Source organism: Mobula birostris, chromosome 10 (genome assembly GCF_030028105.1).
Source record: "Mobula birostris isolate sMobBir1 chromosome 10, sMobBir1.hap1, whole genome shotgun sequence".
Lineage (NCBI taxonomy): Eukaryota > Metazoa > Chordata > Chondrichthyes > Myliobatiformes > Myliobatidae > Mobula > Mobula birostris.
In genome coordinates this window covers 147,529,824-147,541,991 of record NC_092379.1, presented here as the reverse complement: position 1 = coordinate 147,541,991, position 12,168 = coordinate 147,529,824, and the positions used below count along the sequence as shown (strand labels likewise).

At 44.0% G+C, this 12,168-nt stretch overlaps 1 protein-coding gene across 8 annotated transcripts in view; it reads right to left on the bottom strand.

Annotated features, from left to right (window-relative positions):
- The window catches only part of map7d3 (MAP7 domain containing 3), a 171,469-nt gene that overhangs the window by 71,154 nt on the left and 88,147 nt on the right, over window positions 1-12,168 (bottom strand). For 6 of the 8 annotated variants that reach the window (XM_072271073.1, XM_072271075.1, XM_072271076.1 and 3 more), the window contains one exon: window positions 11,550-11,675. The exons of the other annotated variants lie outside the window; for them this stretch is intronic. In XM_072271073.1, coding sequence (XP_072127174.1) covers window positions 11,550-11,675 — 126 coding nt within the window. The remainder of the gene's footprint in view (window positions 1-11,549; window positions 11,676-12,168) is intronic. 8 annotated transcript variants of the gene reach the window in all.

Here is a 12,168-nt window from a genome sequence, read left to right as displayed (position 1 = left end):
GAAGGGGCCATGAGAAGGCCTTAGCAGACAGGATTAAGGAAAACCCCAAGGCATTCTACAAGTATGTTAAGAGCAAGAGGATAAGGCGTGAGAGAACAGGACCAATCAAGTTTGACAGTGGGAAAGTGTGTAGCATGGAACGGGAGGAGATAGCAGAGGTACTTAATGAGTACTTTGCTTCAGTATTCACTATGGAAAAGGATCTTGGCAATTGTAGGGATGACTTACAACAGACTGAAAAGCTTGAGCACGTAGATATTAAGAAAGAGGATGTGCTGGAGCTTTTGGAAAGCATCAAGTTGGATAAGTCACTGGGACTGGACGAGATGTATTCCAGGCTACTGTGGGAGGCAAGTGAGGAATAATGTTTGCATCATCGACGGGGATGGGAGAGGTTCCGGAGGATTGGAGGGTTGTGGATTGTTGGCCAGAAGAAACTGCAGTCTGATCAAGGATGGGGAAGCAGACAAGCCAGTTGTCTTTGTTTCCCCCATTTTGTGGACTCTGAACAGTTTCTGGCTCTTGGATAATCTAATCAGAACAACTGAATGTGGACACAGGAAGCTTCAGGTAATGGTCTGCTAAACCGGAAACCATTCTCAAACAAACAGCCATTTGTTAGGTAAAGGGCATCGACTCTGAGGCTACGTCCACACTACGCCGGATAATTTTGAAAACGCTGGTTTCCAGTAAAAACGACAGGCGTCCACACTAAGTGTTTTTCAAAATATCTCTGTCCACATTAGACGGACATTTGGGCGAATCTCCTCCTACTGGGCACGCGCAGGACACACAGAAAACTAGCCAAGAGGAAACGGTATTCTTGGTGCGCGTTTGTCCAGTTAGAGTAGAAAAACTTAAAAGGAATTGCTCTTGGCTCTCGCGCAGGAGGACTTAAAACTAAAAAAAAAAACAAATACTGGAGCGTATGGAGGCAACCAACAGGGAGTTCACGGACTGTATAACCCGCTGACGATGAACATTGAAAAATTCACTAACTCTGTTGCATTAATAAAGCACCTTGTTAAATGTATGAAGCATGGCTGCATCAGTGTTATCTTGTATTTTCATACAATGTTACATTAGGCTGTTACACATCTATTGTCAGAGGAGTACAATAAATAGGTAAACCACCTTGGTTCTTGATCCTCCAAATTACTCTGCAAGGAATTTAAACTGGAGGTGGCGGGGGGTGTCTTCTGTCCTTACCTTCATACAAGCAAGGACAGAAAACAGGGCAAAGTGAGTATACTAATTTATTCAGTAAGCTATGGGTCAAAGTATTTGGTGAGTACATTTCTAACTCTTGTGGCTTCAGTCTCGTTGCCATCTGTTCTGAAATCGTTAGGTTATGTGGGGGATTGCATCCAAGAAAACAACAAAATGCTGCGCTGCGGCCATCTGTTCCGGCACGTCATGACAGTGTTTCTAAATAGTCAAAAATGCTCACTTTACAATTTAACTCTCACGCCGTTCAAACCGACTGCGCGTTATAACAGCCGTGTGGCAGTGCTTGCGCAGTACCAAGCAGCAGCAGCAGAAAAAGCATTGTTGTGGTGTTGTCATGATAGCATTTTTAAATCTCTCCGTTTACCCTGTACAAACTACAACGGGTATTTGCGTTTTCAGATTTATTCACTCTGGAGACCGTTTCTGAAAATCTCTGTTTTTGGGGGATGAAAACGCAGCTATAGTGTGGACGGAGGGTCAAAACGAAGAGAAAAAGCTTCATTTTCAAAATTATCCAGCGTGGTGTGGACGTAACCTGAACCAACCCTTGCTCTGGGACAATCTAATCAGAGCAATATACCTTAGACCATTCTCAGAGTAGTACTTGTTTTGTAACAAGTAGGTAATCTGCAGTCGGTAATCTCATTAGACTCTGCCTGGGTTGCCTCATTTAACTGGTGTGGACCAGTCAGAGTGCGAAGACACAAATACACAAGGCTGGGGTGGGCAGAGCCATGAAACAATGTTGGCTGTAGCCCTGTACAATGACCAGTAAGAAGATGACCCAGCTAGGTCAGGTGACCTTGAGCCAATGGGATGGAGATCCAATGGTTCAATTGATGAGGAACAGTACAAGATTCAGGAGCTCCAAATACGCAGGGGCGATAACTCGCCAGCAGCCAGAGAGCAACCATCGCCGATAAGGAGGACCCCACGGACACGTGGAGATCGGGACCACAAGAAATCCCCGGCTAGCGTAGACTCCTTTCCCGGGTAATAACTTTTTCTCTTCATTGACTGTTCATGGACTGTCAGGGAATTCTAGTTGGGTGCACAGAGAGACAGTTTGTGAACCCATGTGCTTTTAGTTGAAACAATAGAAGTTACTTGTCAGTAAATACAGATTCTCTGTGCCTCACTGATCATTATTACGAGGGGTGATTCTTGTAACGGGATGTTGTACCATTATTCAAGAAAGGGAGTAGAGGTAGCCCAGGCCAGTCAGTCTTATTTCACTGGTTGGTAAGTTGATAGAGAAGAACCTGAGGGGAAGGATTTATGAACATTTGGAGAGGCATAATATGATTAGGAATAGTCAGCATGGCTTTGTCAAAGGCAGGTTGTGCCTTACGAGCCTGACTGAATTTTTTGAGGATGTAACTAAACATATTGATGAAGGTAGAGCAGTAGATGCAGTGTATATGGATTTCAGTAAGGCATTTGATAAGGTACCCCATGCAAGGCTTATTAAGGAAGTGAGGAGGCATGGGATCCAAGGGGACATTGCTTTGTGGATCCAGAAGTGGCTTGCCCACAGAAGGCAGAGAGTGGTTGTAGACGGGTCATATTCTGCATGGAGGTCAGTAACCAGTGGTGTGCCTCAGGGCTCTGTTCTTGGACACCCACTCTTCATGATTTTTATAAATGACCTGGATGAAGAAGTGGAAGGATGGGTTGTAGATGACTTGTATTCTGCATGGAGGTCGGTGACCAGTGGTGCTCAGCAGGGATTTGTTCTGGGATCTCCCACCACCTTTGCGATTTTTATAAATCACCTGGATGAGGAAGTAGAAGGGTGGGTTAGTAAGTTTCCTGATGACACAAATGTTGGGGGTGTTGTGGATAGTCTGGAGGGTTGTCAGAGGTTACAGCAGGACATCGATAGGATGCAGATCTGAGATGAGAAGTGGGAGATGGAGTTCAATCCAGATAAGAGTGAAGTGGTTCATTTCAGTAGGTCAAATTTGAAGACAGAATATAATGTAAATGGTAAGGTTCTTGGCAGTGGAAGGATGAGAGCGATCTTGGGGTCTGTGTCTATAGGATACTTAAAGCTGCTACACAGTTTGACAATGTTGCCAAGGTGGTGTGTGGTGTGTTGGCATTCATCAACTGTGGGATTGAGTTTAAGAGCTGTGAGGTAATGTTACCGCTATACTTAGGCATCCGTTAGTCTCATGAGACCATGGATTTGCGCCTTGGAAGGTTTCCAGGGTGCAGGCCTGGGAAAGGTTGTATGGAAGACCAGCAGTTGCCCATGCTGCAAGTCTTCCCTCTCCACGCCACCGATGTTGTCCAAGGGAAGGGCATTAGGACCCATACAGCTTGGCACCGGTGTCGTCGCAGAGCGATGTGTGGTTAAGTGCCTTGCTCAAGGATACACACGCTGCCTCAGCCAAGGCTCGAACTAGCGACCTTCAAATCACTAGACCAACGCCTTAACCACTTGGCCACGCGCCAACCGCTATATAAGACCTTAGTTAGACCCCACTTTGGAGTACTGTGTTCCGTTCTGGTCACCTCACTACAGGAAGGATATGGATACTTTAGAAAGAGCACAGAGTAGATTTACAGGGATGTTGCCTGGATTGGAGAGCATGACTTATGAGAATAGATTAAGTAAACTTGGTCTTTTCTCCTTGGAGCAACGGAGGATGAGAGGTGACTTGATCGAGGTGTATAAGATGATGAGAGGCATTGATTGTAGAGATAGCCAGAAGCTTTTTCCCAGGGCTGAAACGGGTAACACAAGGGGTCATAGTTTTAAGGTGCTTGGAAGTAGGTATGGGGGGGAAGGTGATGTCAGAGGTAAGTTTTTCACACAGAAAGTGATGGGTGCGTGGAATGCACTGCCAGCAACAGTCGTGTAAGTGGATACAATAGGGTCTTTTAAGAGACTCTTTGATAGGTACATGGAGCTTAGAAAAATAGAGGGCTATGTGGTAGGGAAATTCTCGGCAGTTTCTCAAGTAGGTTACATGGTCAGGAAAATTGGGAAAGTACAAAAGAACCACTAAGCAAGTAATAACGAAAGGAAAACAGATTGTGAAAGTAAATTGGCACAAAATAGAAAAGCAGACAGGAAAAGATTTTATAATAACATAAGGGTAAAAGAGTGGCTCAGGTGAACCTAGGTCCATTGGAAGTTCAGAGGGCAATGTCGAATGCAACGGTCTTGAATGACTATTTTGTGTCAATCTTCATGATGGAGGACACATCTCGCATGCCAAAGAGAGATATTATGCATGTGCTGGGAGGTGAGGACTTCAACACAATCATTGTACCTAAAGAGATGGTGATGAGCAAGCTGGTGGGTCTGTAGGTGGACAAAGCCCCTGGTCCTGATGGAATACATCCCAGGATACTGAAAGATATGGCACTAGTTACAGTAGATGCACTTGTGATAATTTACCAAATTTCTCTGAACTCTGGGCAGGTCTGAACAGATCGGAAGACTGTGAATGTAACAGCACTATTTCGAAAAAGGATGAGGACAAAAAGCAGATAACTACAGCTCATAGAAACCATAGAAACTACAGCACAGAAACAGGCCTTTTGGCCCTTCTTGGCTGTGCCGAACTATTTTCTGCCTAGTCCCACTGACCTGCACACGGACCATATCCCTCCATACACCTCCCATCCATGTATCTGTCCAATTTATTCTTAAATGTTAAAAAAGAACCCGCATTTACCACCTCGTCTGGCAGCTCATTCCATACTCCCACCACTCTCTGTGTGAAGAAGCCCCCCGTAATGTTCCCTTTAAACTTTTCCCCCCTCACCCTAAACCCATGTCTTCTGGTTTTTTTCTCCCCTTGCCTCAGTGGAAAAAGCCTGCTTGCATTCACTCTATCTATACCCATCATAATTTTATATACCTCTATCAAATCTCCCCTCATTCCTCTACGCTCCAGGGAATAAAGTCCTAACTTATTCAACCTTTCTCTGTAACTGAGTTTCTCAAGTCCCAGCAACATCCTTGTAAACCTTCTCTGCACTCTTTCAACCTTATTTATATCCTTCCTGTAATTTGGTGACCAAAACTGAACACAATACTCCAGATTCGGCCTCACCAATGCCTTATACAACCTCATCATAACATTCCAGCTCTTATACTCAATACTTTGATTAATAAAGGCCAATGTACCAAAAGCTCTCTTTACGACCCTACCTACCTGTGACGCCACTTTTAGGGAATTTTGTATCTGTATTCCCAGATCCCTCTGTTCCACTGCACTCCTCAGTGCCTTATCATTAACCCTGTATGTTCTACATTGGTTTGTCCTTCCAATGTGCAATACCTCACACTTGTCAGTATTAAACTCCATCTGCCATCTTTTAGCCCATTTTTCCAGCTGGTCCAAGTCCCTCTGCAGGTTCTGAAAACCTTCCTCACTGTCTACTACACCTCCAATTTTTGTATCATCAGCAAACTTGCTGATCCAATTTACCACATTATCATCCAGATCATTGATATAGATGACAAATAACAATGGACTCAGCACTGATCCCTGTGGCACACCACTAGTCACAGGCCTCCACTCAGAGAAGCAATTCTCTACCACCACTCTCTGGCTTCTTCCATCGAGCCAATGTCTAATCCAATCTACCACCTCTCCATGTATACCTAGCAACTGAATTTTCCTAACTAACCTCCCATGCGGGACCTTGTCAAAGGCCTTACTGAAGTCCATGTAGACAATATCCACTGCCTTCCCTTCATCCACTTTCCTGGTAACCTCCTCGAAAAACTCCAATAGGTTGGTCAAACATGACCTACCACGCACAAAGCCATGTTGACTTTCCCTAATAAGTCCCAGTCTATCCAAATGCTTGTAGATTCTGTCTCTTAGTACTCCCTCCAATAACTTACCTACTACCGATGTTAAACTTACTGGCCTATAATTTCCCGGATTACTTTTCGATCCTTTTTTAAACAACGGAACAACATGAGCCACTCTCCAATCCTCCGGCACCTCACCTGTAGACAGCGACATTTTAAATATTTCAGCCAGGGCCCCTGCAATTTCAACACTAGTCTCCTTCAAGGTCCGAGGGAACACCCTGTCAGGTCCCGGGGATTTATCCACTTTAATTTTCCTCAGGACAGCAAGGACCTCCTCCTTTTTGATCTGTACAGTTTCCATGATCTCACTACTTGTTTCCCTTAATTCCATAGACTTCATGCCAGTTTTAGTAAACACAGACGCAAAAAACCTATTTAAGATCTCCCCCATTTCCTTTGGTTCCGCACATAGCTGACCACTCATTTAGCTTAATATCCGTAGTCGGGAAAATGCTTGAAGTCATTGTTAAGAAATAGCGAGACATCTCGATAGAAATGGTTCTATTGGGCAGACAGAGTATATATTCATGAAATGCGGGTCGTTTAACAAACTTGCTACAGTCTTTGCCAATATAATAAGCTCCGTGGATCGAGGGGTATATGGGAACCATAAGATACAGGAGCAGAGGCAGGTCATTTGGCTCAAGTCTGCTCCACCATTTCATCATGGTGGATCCATTTTCCCTCTAAGCCCCAACCTCTTGCCTTCACCCTTCTCCCTTCATGCCCTGACTAATGAAGAATCCATCAACCTTTGCTTTAAATGTACCTAATGACTGGGCCTCCACAGCTGCTTGAGGCAATGAGTTTCACAGGTTCACCACTCTCTGGCTAAAGAAATTCCTCATCACCATTCTAAGAGGATGCCCCTCTATTCTGAGACTCTGTCTTCTGATCTTAGACCCCCCCGTCATACAAAACGTCCTCTCCACATTCACTCTATCGATGCCCATCAACATTCAATAGGTTTCAATGAGGACACCCCTTATTCTTCATAATTCCAATGAATACAGGCCCAAAGCCATCAAACGGTCCTCATATGACAAGCCTTTCAGTCCCGGAATTATTTTTGTGAACTTCCTTTGAACACTCTCCAATGTCAGCACATTCTTTTTTAGATAAGGGGGCCAAAAACTGTTCAGAATAAATACTCCAAGTGAGGCCTCCTAGAGATTGGTGAATCCGTGGAATTCTCTGCCCAGGGAAGCAGCAGAGGCATTCCACCCTCATTATCCTGCACTCCTTGATGCAGCCTCATTAAGTATATTCAAGATCAGTTAGATAGAATTTTGCATAGGAGGGGAATTAAGGGTTGTAGGCAAAAGGCAGGGAGATGCCAGATCAGCCATGAATAGCCAAATGGCCTACTCCTTCTCCTTATGTAAAGTACACACCACCACACATTGTAAAACCAGACAATGTTTAGTAATTCAAAAGGAAATTAAAGTGGAATTTGAGAATCTACTTTCAAGAGCTAAAGAGCTCCACTGTCACCGGAGAACAGCAAAGAGCAGGAGCACTGTGGAACCCAGTGAGAAGCACACTGCCGATCCCATGTGAAGTGAGTGGTTACTGAATGTCAGGCGGTACACATGCACCTGCCATTTCCATCCTCATGATCCTGCACTCCTTGATACAGCCTGACACCCTGTAAAGATCCTGGGTCCACAAGACCATAATACCATAACACATTAGAGCAGAATGAGGCCGTTTGACCTACTGGTCTGTTCACCAATCCATCATGGTGGATTTATTTTCCCTCTCAACCCTCTTCTCCTGTGTTTTGCCTGTAAACTCTGATGCTCTAACTAATCAAGGACCTATCAACTGAGGTTTTAAATATACTCAATGACCTGACATCCACAGGCCTCTGTGGCAATGAATTCCACAGATTTACCACCCTTTAGCTGAAGAAATTCCTTCTCACTCTGTTCTAAATGGACATCTCTCTATTCTGAGATGGTGCCCTCTGGCCCTAGCTTCACCCACTAAAGGAAACATCCTCTCCACATCCGTTCAAAAAGGCAACAATTATACCAGTGCCTAAGAAGAGTGATGTGAGCTGTCTTAATGACTATCATCCAGTAGCACTCACATCAACAGTGATGAAATGCTTTGAGAGGTTGGTCAACACTAGACTGAACTCCTGCCTCAGCAAGGACCTAGACCCATTGCAATTTGCCTATCGCCACAAAAGGTCAATGCAATCTCAATGGCTCTCCACACGGCTTTAGACCACCTGGACAACACAAACACCTATGTCAGGATGCTGTTCATCGACTATAGTTCAGCATTTAATACCATTATTCCCACAATCCTGATTGAGAAGTTGCAGAACCTGGGCCTCTGTACCTCCCTCTGCAATTCCTAACCTGAAGACCAGAATCTGTGTGGATTGGTGACAACATATCCTCTTTGCTGACGATCAACACTGACACACCCCAGGGGTGTGTGCTTAGCCCACTGCTCTACTCTCTATATACACATAACTGTGTGGCTAGGCATAGCTGAAATACCATCTATAAATTTGCTGACGAATCAACCATTGTTGGTAGAATCTCAGGTGGTGACAAGAGGGTACACAGGAGTGAGATATGCCAACTAGTGGAGTGGTGCCGCAGCAATAACCTGGCACTCAACGTCAGTAAGATGAAAGAGCTGATTTTGGACTTCAGGAAAGGTAAGACAAACGAATGCATACAATCCTCAGAGAGGGATCAGAATTGGAGTGAGTGACCAGTTTCAAGTTCCTGGGTGTCAAGATCTCTGGGGATCTAACCTGGTCCCAACATATCGAAGTAGCTATAAAGAAGGCACGACAGCGGCTATACATTAGGAGTTTGAAGAGTTTTGGCATGTTAACAAACACACTCAAAAACTTCAAAAGATGTACCGTGGAGATCATTCTGACAGGCTGCATCACTGTCTGGTATGGGGGGGGCGGGCTACTGCACAGGACCAAAAGAAGCTGCAGAGGGCTGTAAATCTAGTCAGCTCCATCTTGGGTACTAGCCTACAAAGTACCCAGGACATCTTCAAGGAACGGTGTCTCAAAGGCAGCATCCATTATTAAGGACCTCCAGCACCCAGGGCATGTCCTTTTCTCACTGTTACCATCAGGTAGGAGATACAAAAGCCTGAAGGCACACACTCAGTGATTCGGGAACAGCTTCTTCCCCTCTGCCATCCGATTCCTAAATGGACACTGAACTACCTCACTTTTTTTAATATACAGTATTTCTGTGTCTTGCACGTTTTTTAATCTATTCAATATACATATACTGTAATTGATTTACTTATTCACTTATTATTATTTTTCTCTTCTATATTACATATTGCATTGAACAGCTGCTGCTAAGTTAACAAATTTCATGTCACATGCCGGCGATAATAAATCTGATTCTGATTCTGTCTAGGGGAGTAGAAGTACAGCCAAGAGATCAGACTTCCCGAAGTCAGGGTGTGAAATAGCACGGTAGGCATTCTTGATGGTGGTGTAACAGTGGTCCAGTATGTTGTTTCCTCTGGTATTGCAAGTGGTCTGTTGATGGCAATTGCTCAGTGATATTTTCAGACTGGCCTGGTTAAAATCCCCCAAAATGATGTGAAGGCATTAGGCCTGAGGTGGAATATATACTGTTACCAAAATGATCCTAGAGATCTCCCGCGGTAGGTAAAATGGATGACACCTAACTGCTAGATATTTCAGGTCTGGTGAGCAGAATTGGGACAGCACTGATATATTCGTGTATCAAGAAGAGTTGATCATGAGGCATACTCCTCCATGTCTGCTTTTGAGAGACTCTATAAGATCTAGCCTGATGGTGTATAGTAAACCCATCAATCTGAATTGTTGCATCCTGTACAGAAGGGGTTAACCAGGATTCCATGAAACAAAGGACACACACAGTCCTAATGTCTCTCTGATTCAGCACCCTAGCTCTGAGATCATTGATTTTATTCACCAGAGACTGCACGTCTGCCAGCAACATGGTCAGTATTGGGAGTTTAAAACCTTGTTTCCTTAAACACACTTGTATCTCTGATCTGCAACCACATTTCCTGCGTGGAATCTGGCGAGGAGACCATCCACAATCAGCATTGTTTCTGACAGTTTTAAACAGTAATAGTTTGTTTAAACGCATGAAGACATCTTTGTTAACTGTACTGACCTTGGAAGCAGTTGTGCTTTTTAACTGTATCAGGCTGAAACGAGAATATTTAATTGTATCCATTGAGAATTCTGCGGCTACGTGAGTCACCTTGAGGCGCCCCGGAAGTAATATAAAGGTGGCAGAGTGGGAACACATTTTTTTACAAAGTAATGGAAATTGGACTAAGAATTAAAACATATTAATGACCTCTCTTCCTGTCTTAAAATGAAAACAAGAAAGGCAAAAAGAAAAAGTTAAGGGGAAGAGGAGTGTGAGACCGGAAGATGCAATCATATGGCAGATATAATAGAAAGCTTTGTGGACGAGTCTTTTACTCACTACATAGAGCAGAACTCAGGGCAGCTCAGCAACATGGTGCTGAATACAAAGGAGCCAAGTGTCCCTAAAAACACATTCATATCATATTAGCACTGAACTGTGAGCAGGAAGTCACAAGTCAATAAAACATCTCACTGTTTCTCCTTTTCAGATTTAGCCTGTAATCAGGCTCTCGTGAATAAAACAAATAGTGGAAACGTGAAATACAAGCAAGGAATAGAAATACTGGGTGGTGAAGCTGTGAAATATGTAACACACAAAGCAGCAGAGGCTATGTCGGTGGAAGTATCTTAAGTGGCTGATAGGCATAAGAGGTGAAAGGTGTAACCAGGACACTCACTTAGATGTTTAGCCAGGGAGCGCAGTTTAAGGATTGCACAGCCTACCCCTATGTTCTGTTTTCTAGCTGGTGTAGGATAAGGAAAGCAGCATTCAAACATGAAAAACATTCAATCAGTTAAGGACACTAAGTCAATGATTTCGTATCGTGTGTTTTCTAAATCAGTTCTTAGGTTCTTCATTAGTCAGGGTGTCAAAGGATATGGGGAGAAGGCAGGAAAATGGGGCTGAGAGGGATAATAAGTCGGCTGTGATGGACTGGCGGAGCCGACTTGATGGGCCAAATGGCCTAATTCTGCTCTTATGCCTTATAGTGTCCCCATCTCATCACCAATTAAGTACCTAAAGGCCACCTGCTCACTGCATCCCCCTCCAATTTGCCTCTTCTTTACCTTAATCCTCAGAGTCCCCACTCCATCCATTAATGACCTTTCCTCCCTGACCCAGATGCCTCAATGCCCTTTACCTTCCAACCCACTTTGCAACACGCTGATGACATTTTGTGTGAGCTTCATGAGGCTTTGTGTGTGCTAGTGTGGTTCTCAGCTGACCACACTAAAGTACAAAGAGGTCAGTGCGTAAGCAGGTTAATCACAGTCACCTTAAGCACATTCCTGTGTATCAGGGATAGAAAGAATTACCTGCAGAACTTTGTCCAGCTTCTGGTAAAGCAGCAGCACTCTTGCTCCTAGCTAACGATGACTGTGTGGGCATTAGCAAGCGGCTGATTATACTACTCTCTACAGGACTGTTCTGCGAACGTCGAGCTGAGGGAGAGGAATGAATTGGAAGTCGAGTTAATGTGGTTTAACTGCAAAAGAGATGGGTAGGAGAACAGTTAGTGCGAGTGACAAAATAAGTTAGTTAGATTAGTGAATGATAAAAATAACCTAGGAAGGTTCAAAACAAAGTGTTACTGTCTCAAATAACACAATGGAATGAAACAGTAATTAAATTAGGTACAGTGAGCCCAAGCTCACTGACTGGTCATTAATAAACATAGCTTGACGCCAGTCAGGTATGCACTGACAAACCTTTAGATCATGCAGGCCTAGGCAAGGGTTATTATTCTGATTCGAGTCAATCTTCTGTTATGAATTAGTGAGTACAGTAATCACAGAAAAAGGGGTAATCCTGGAAACTGCGGAATAGGGAGTCTAACATCAGTGGTCAGGAAGTTACTGGAGAGGATTCTTAGGGATAGGATTTGTGAGCATTTCGAAAGACATGGGCTAATTATGGACAATCAGCATTTGAACA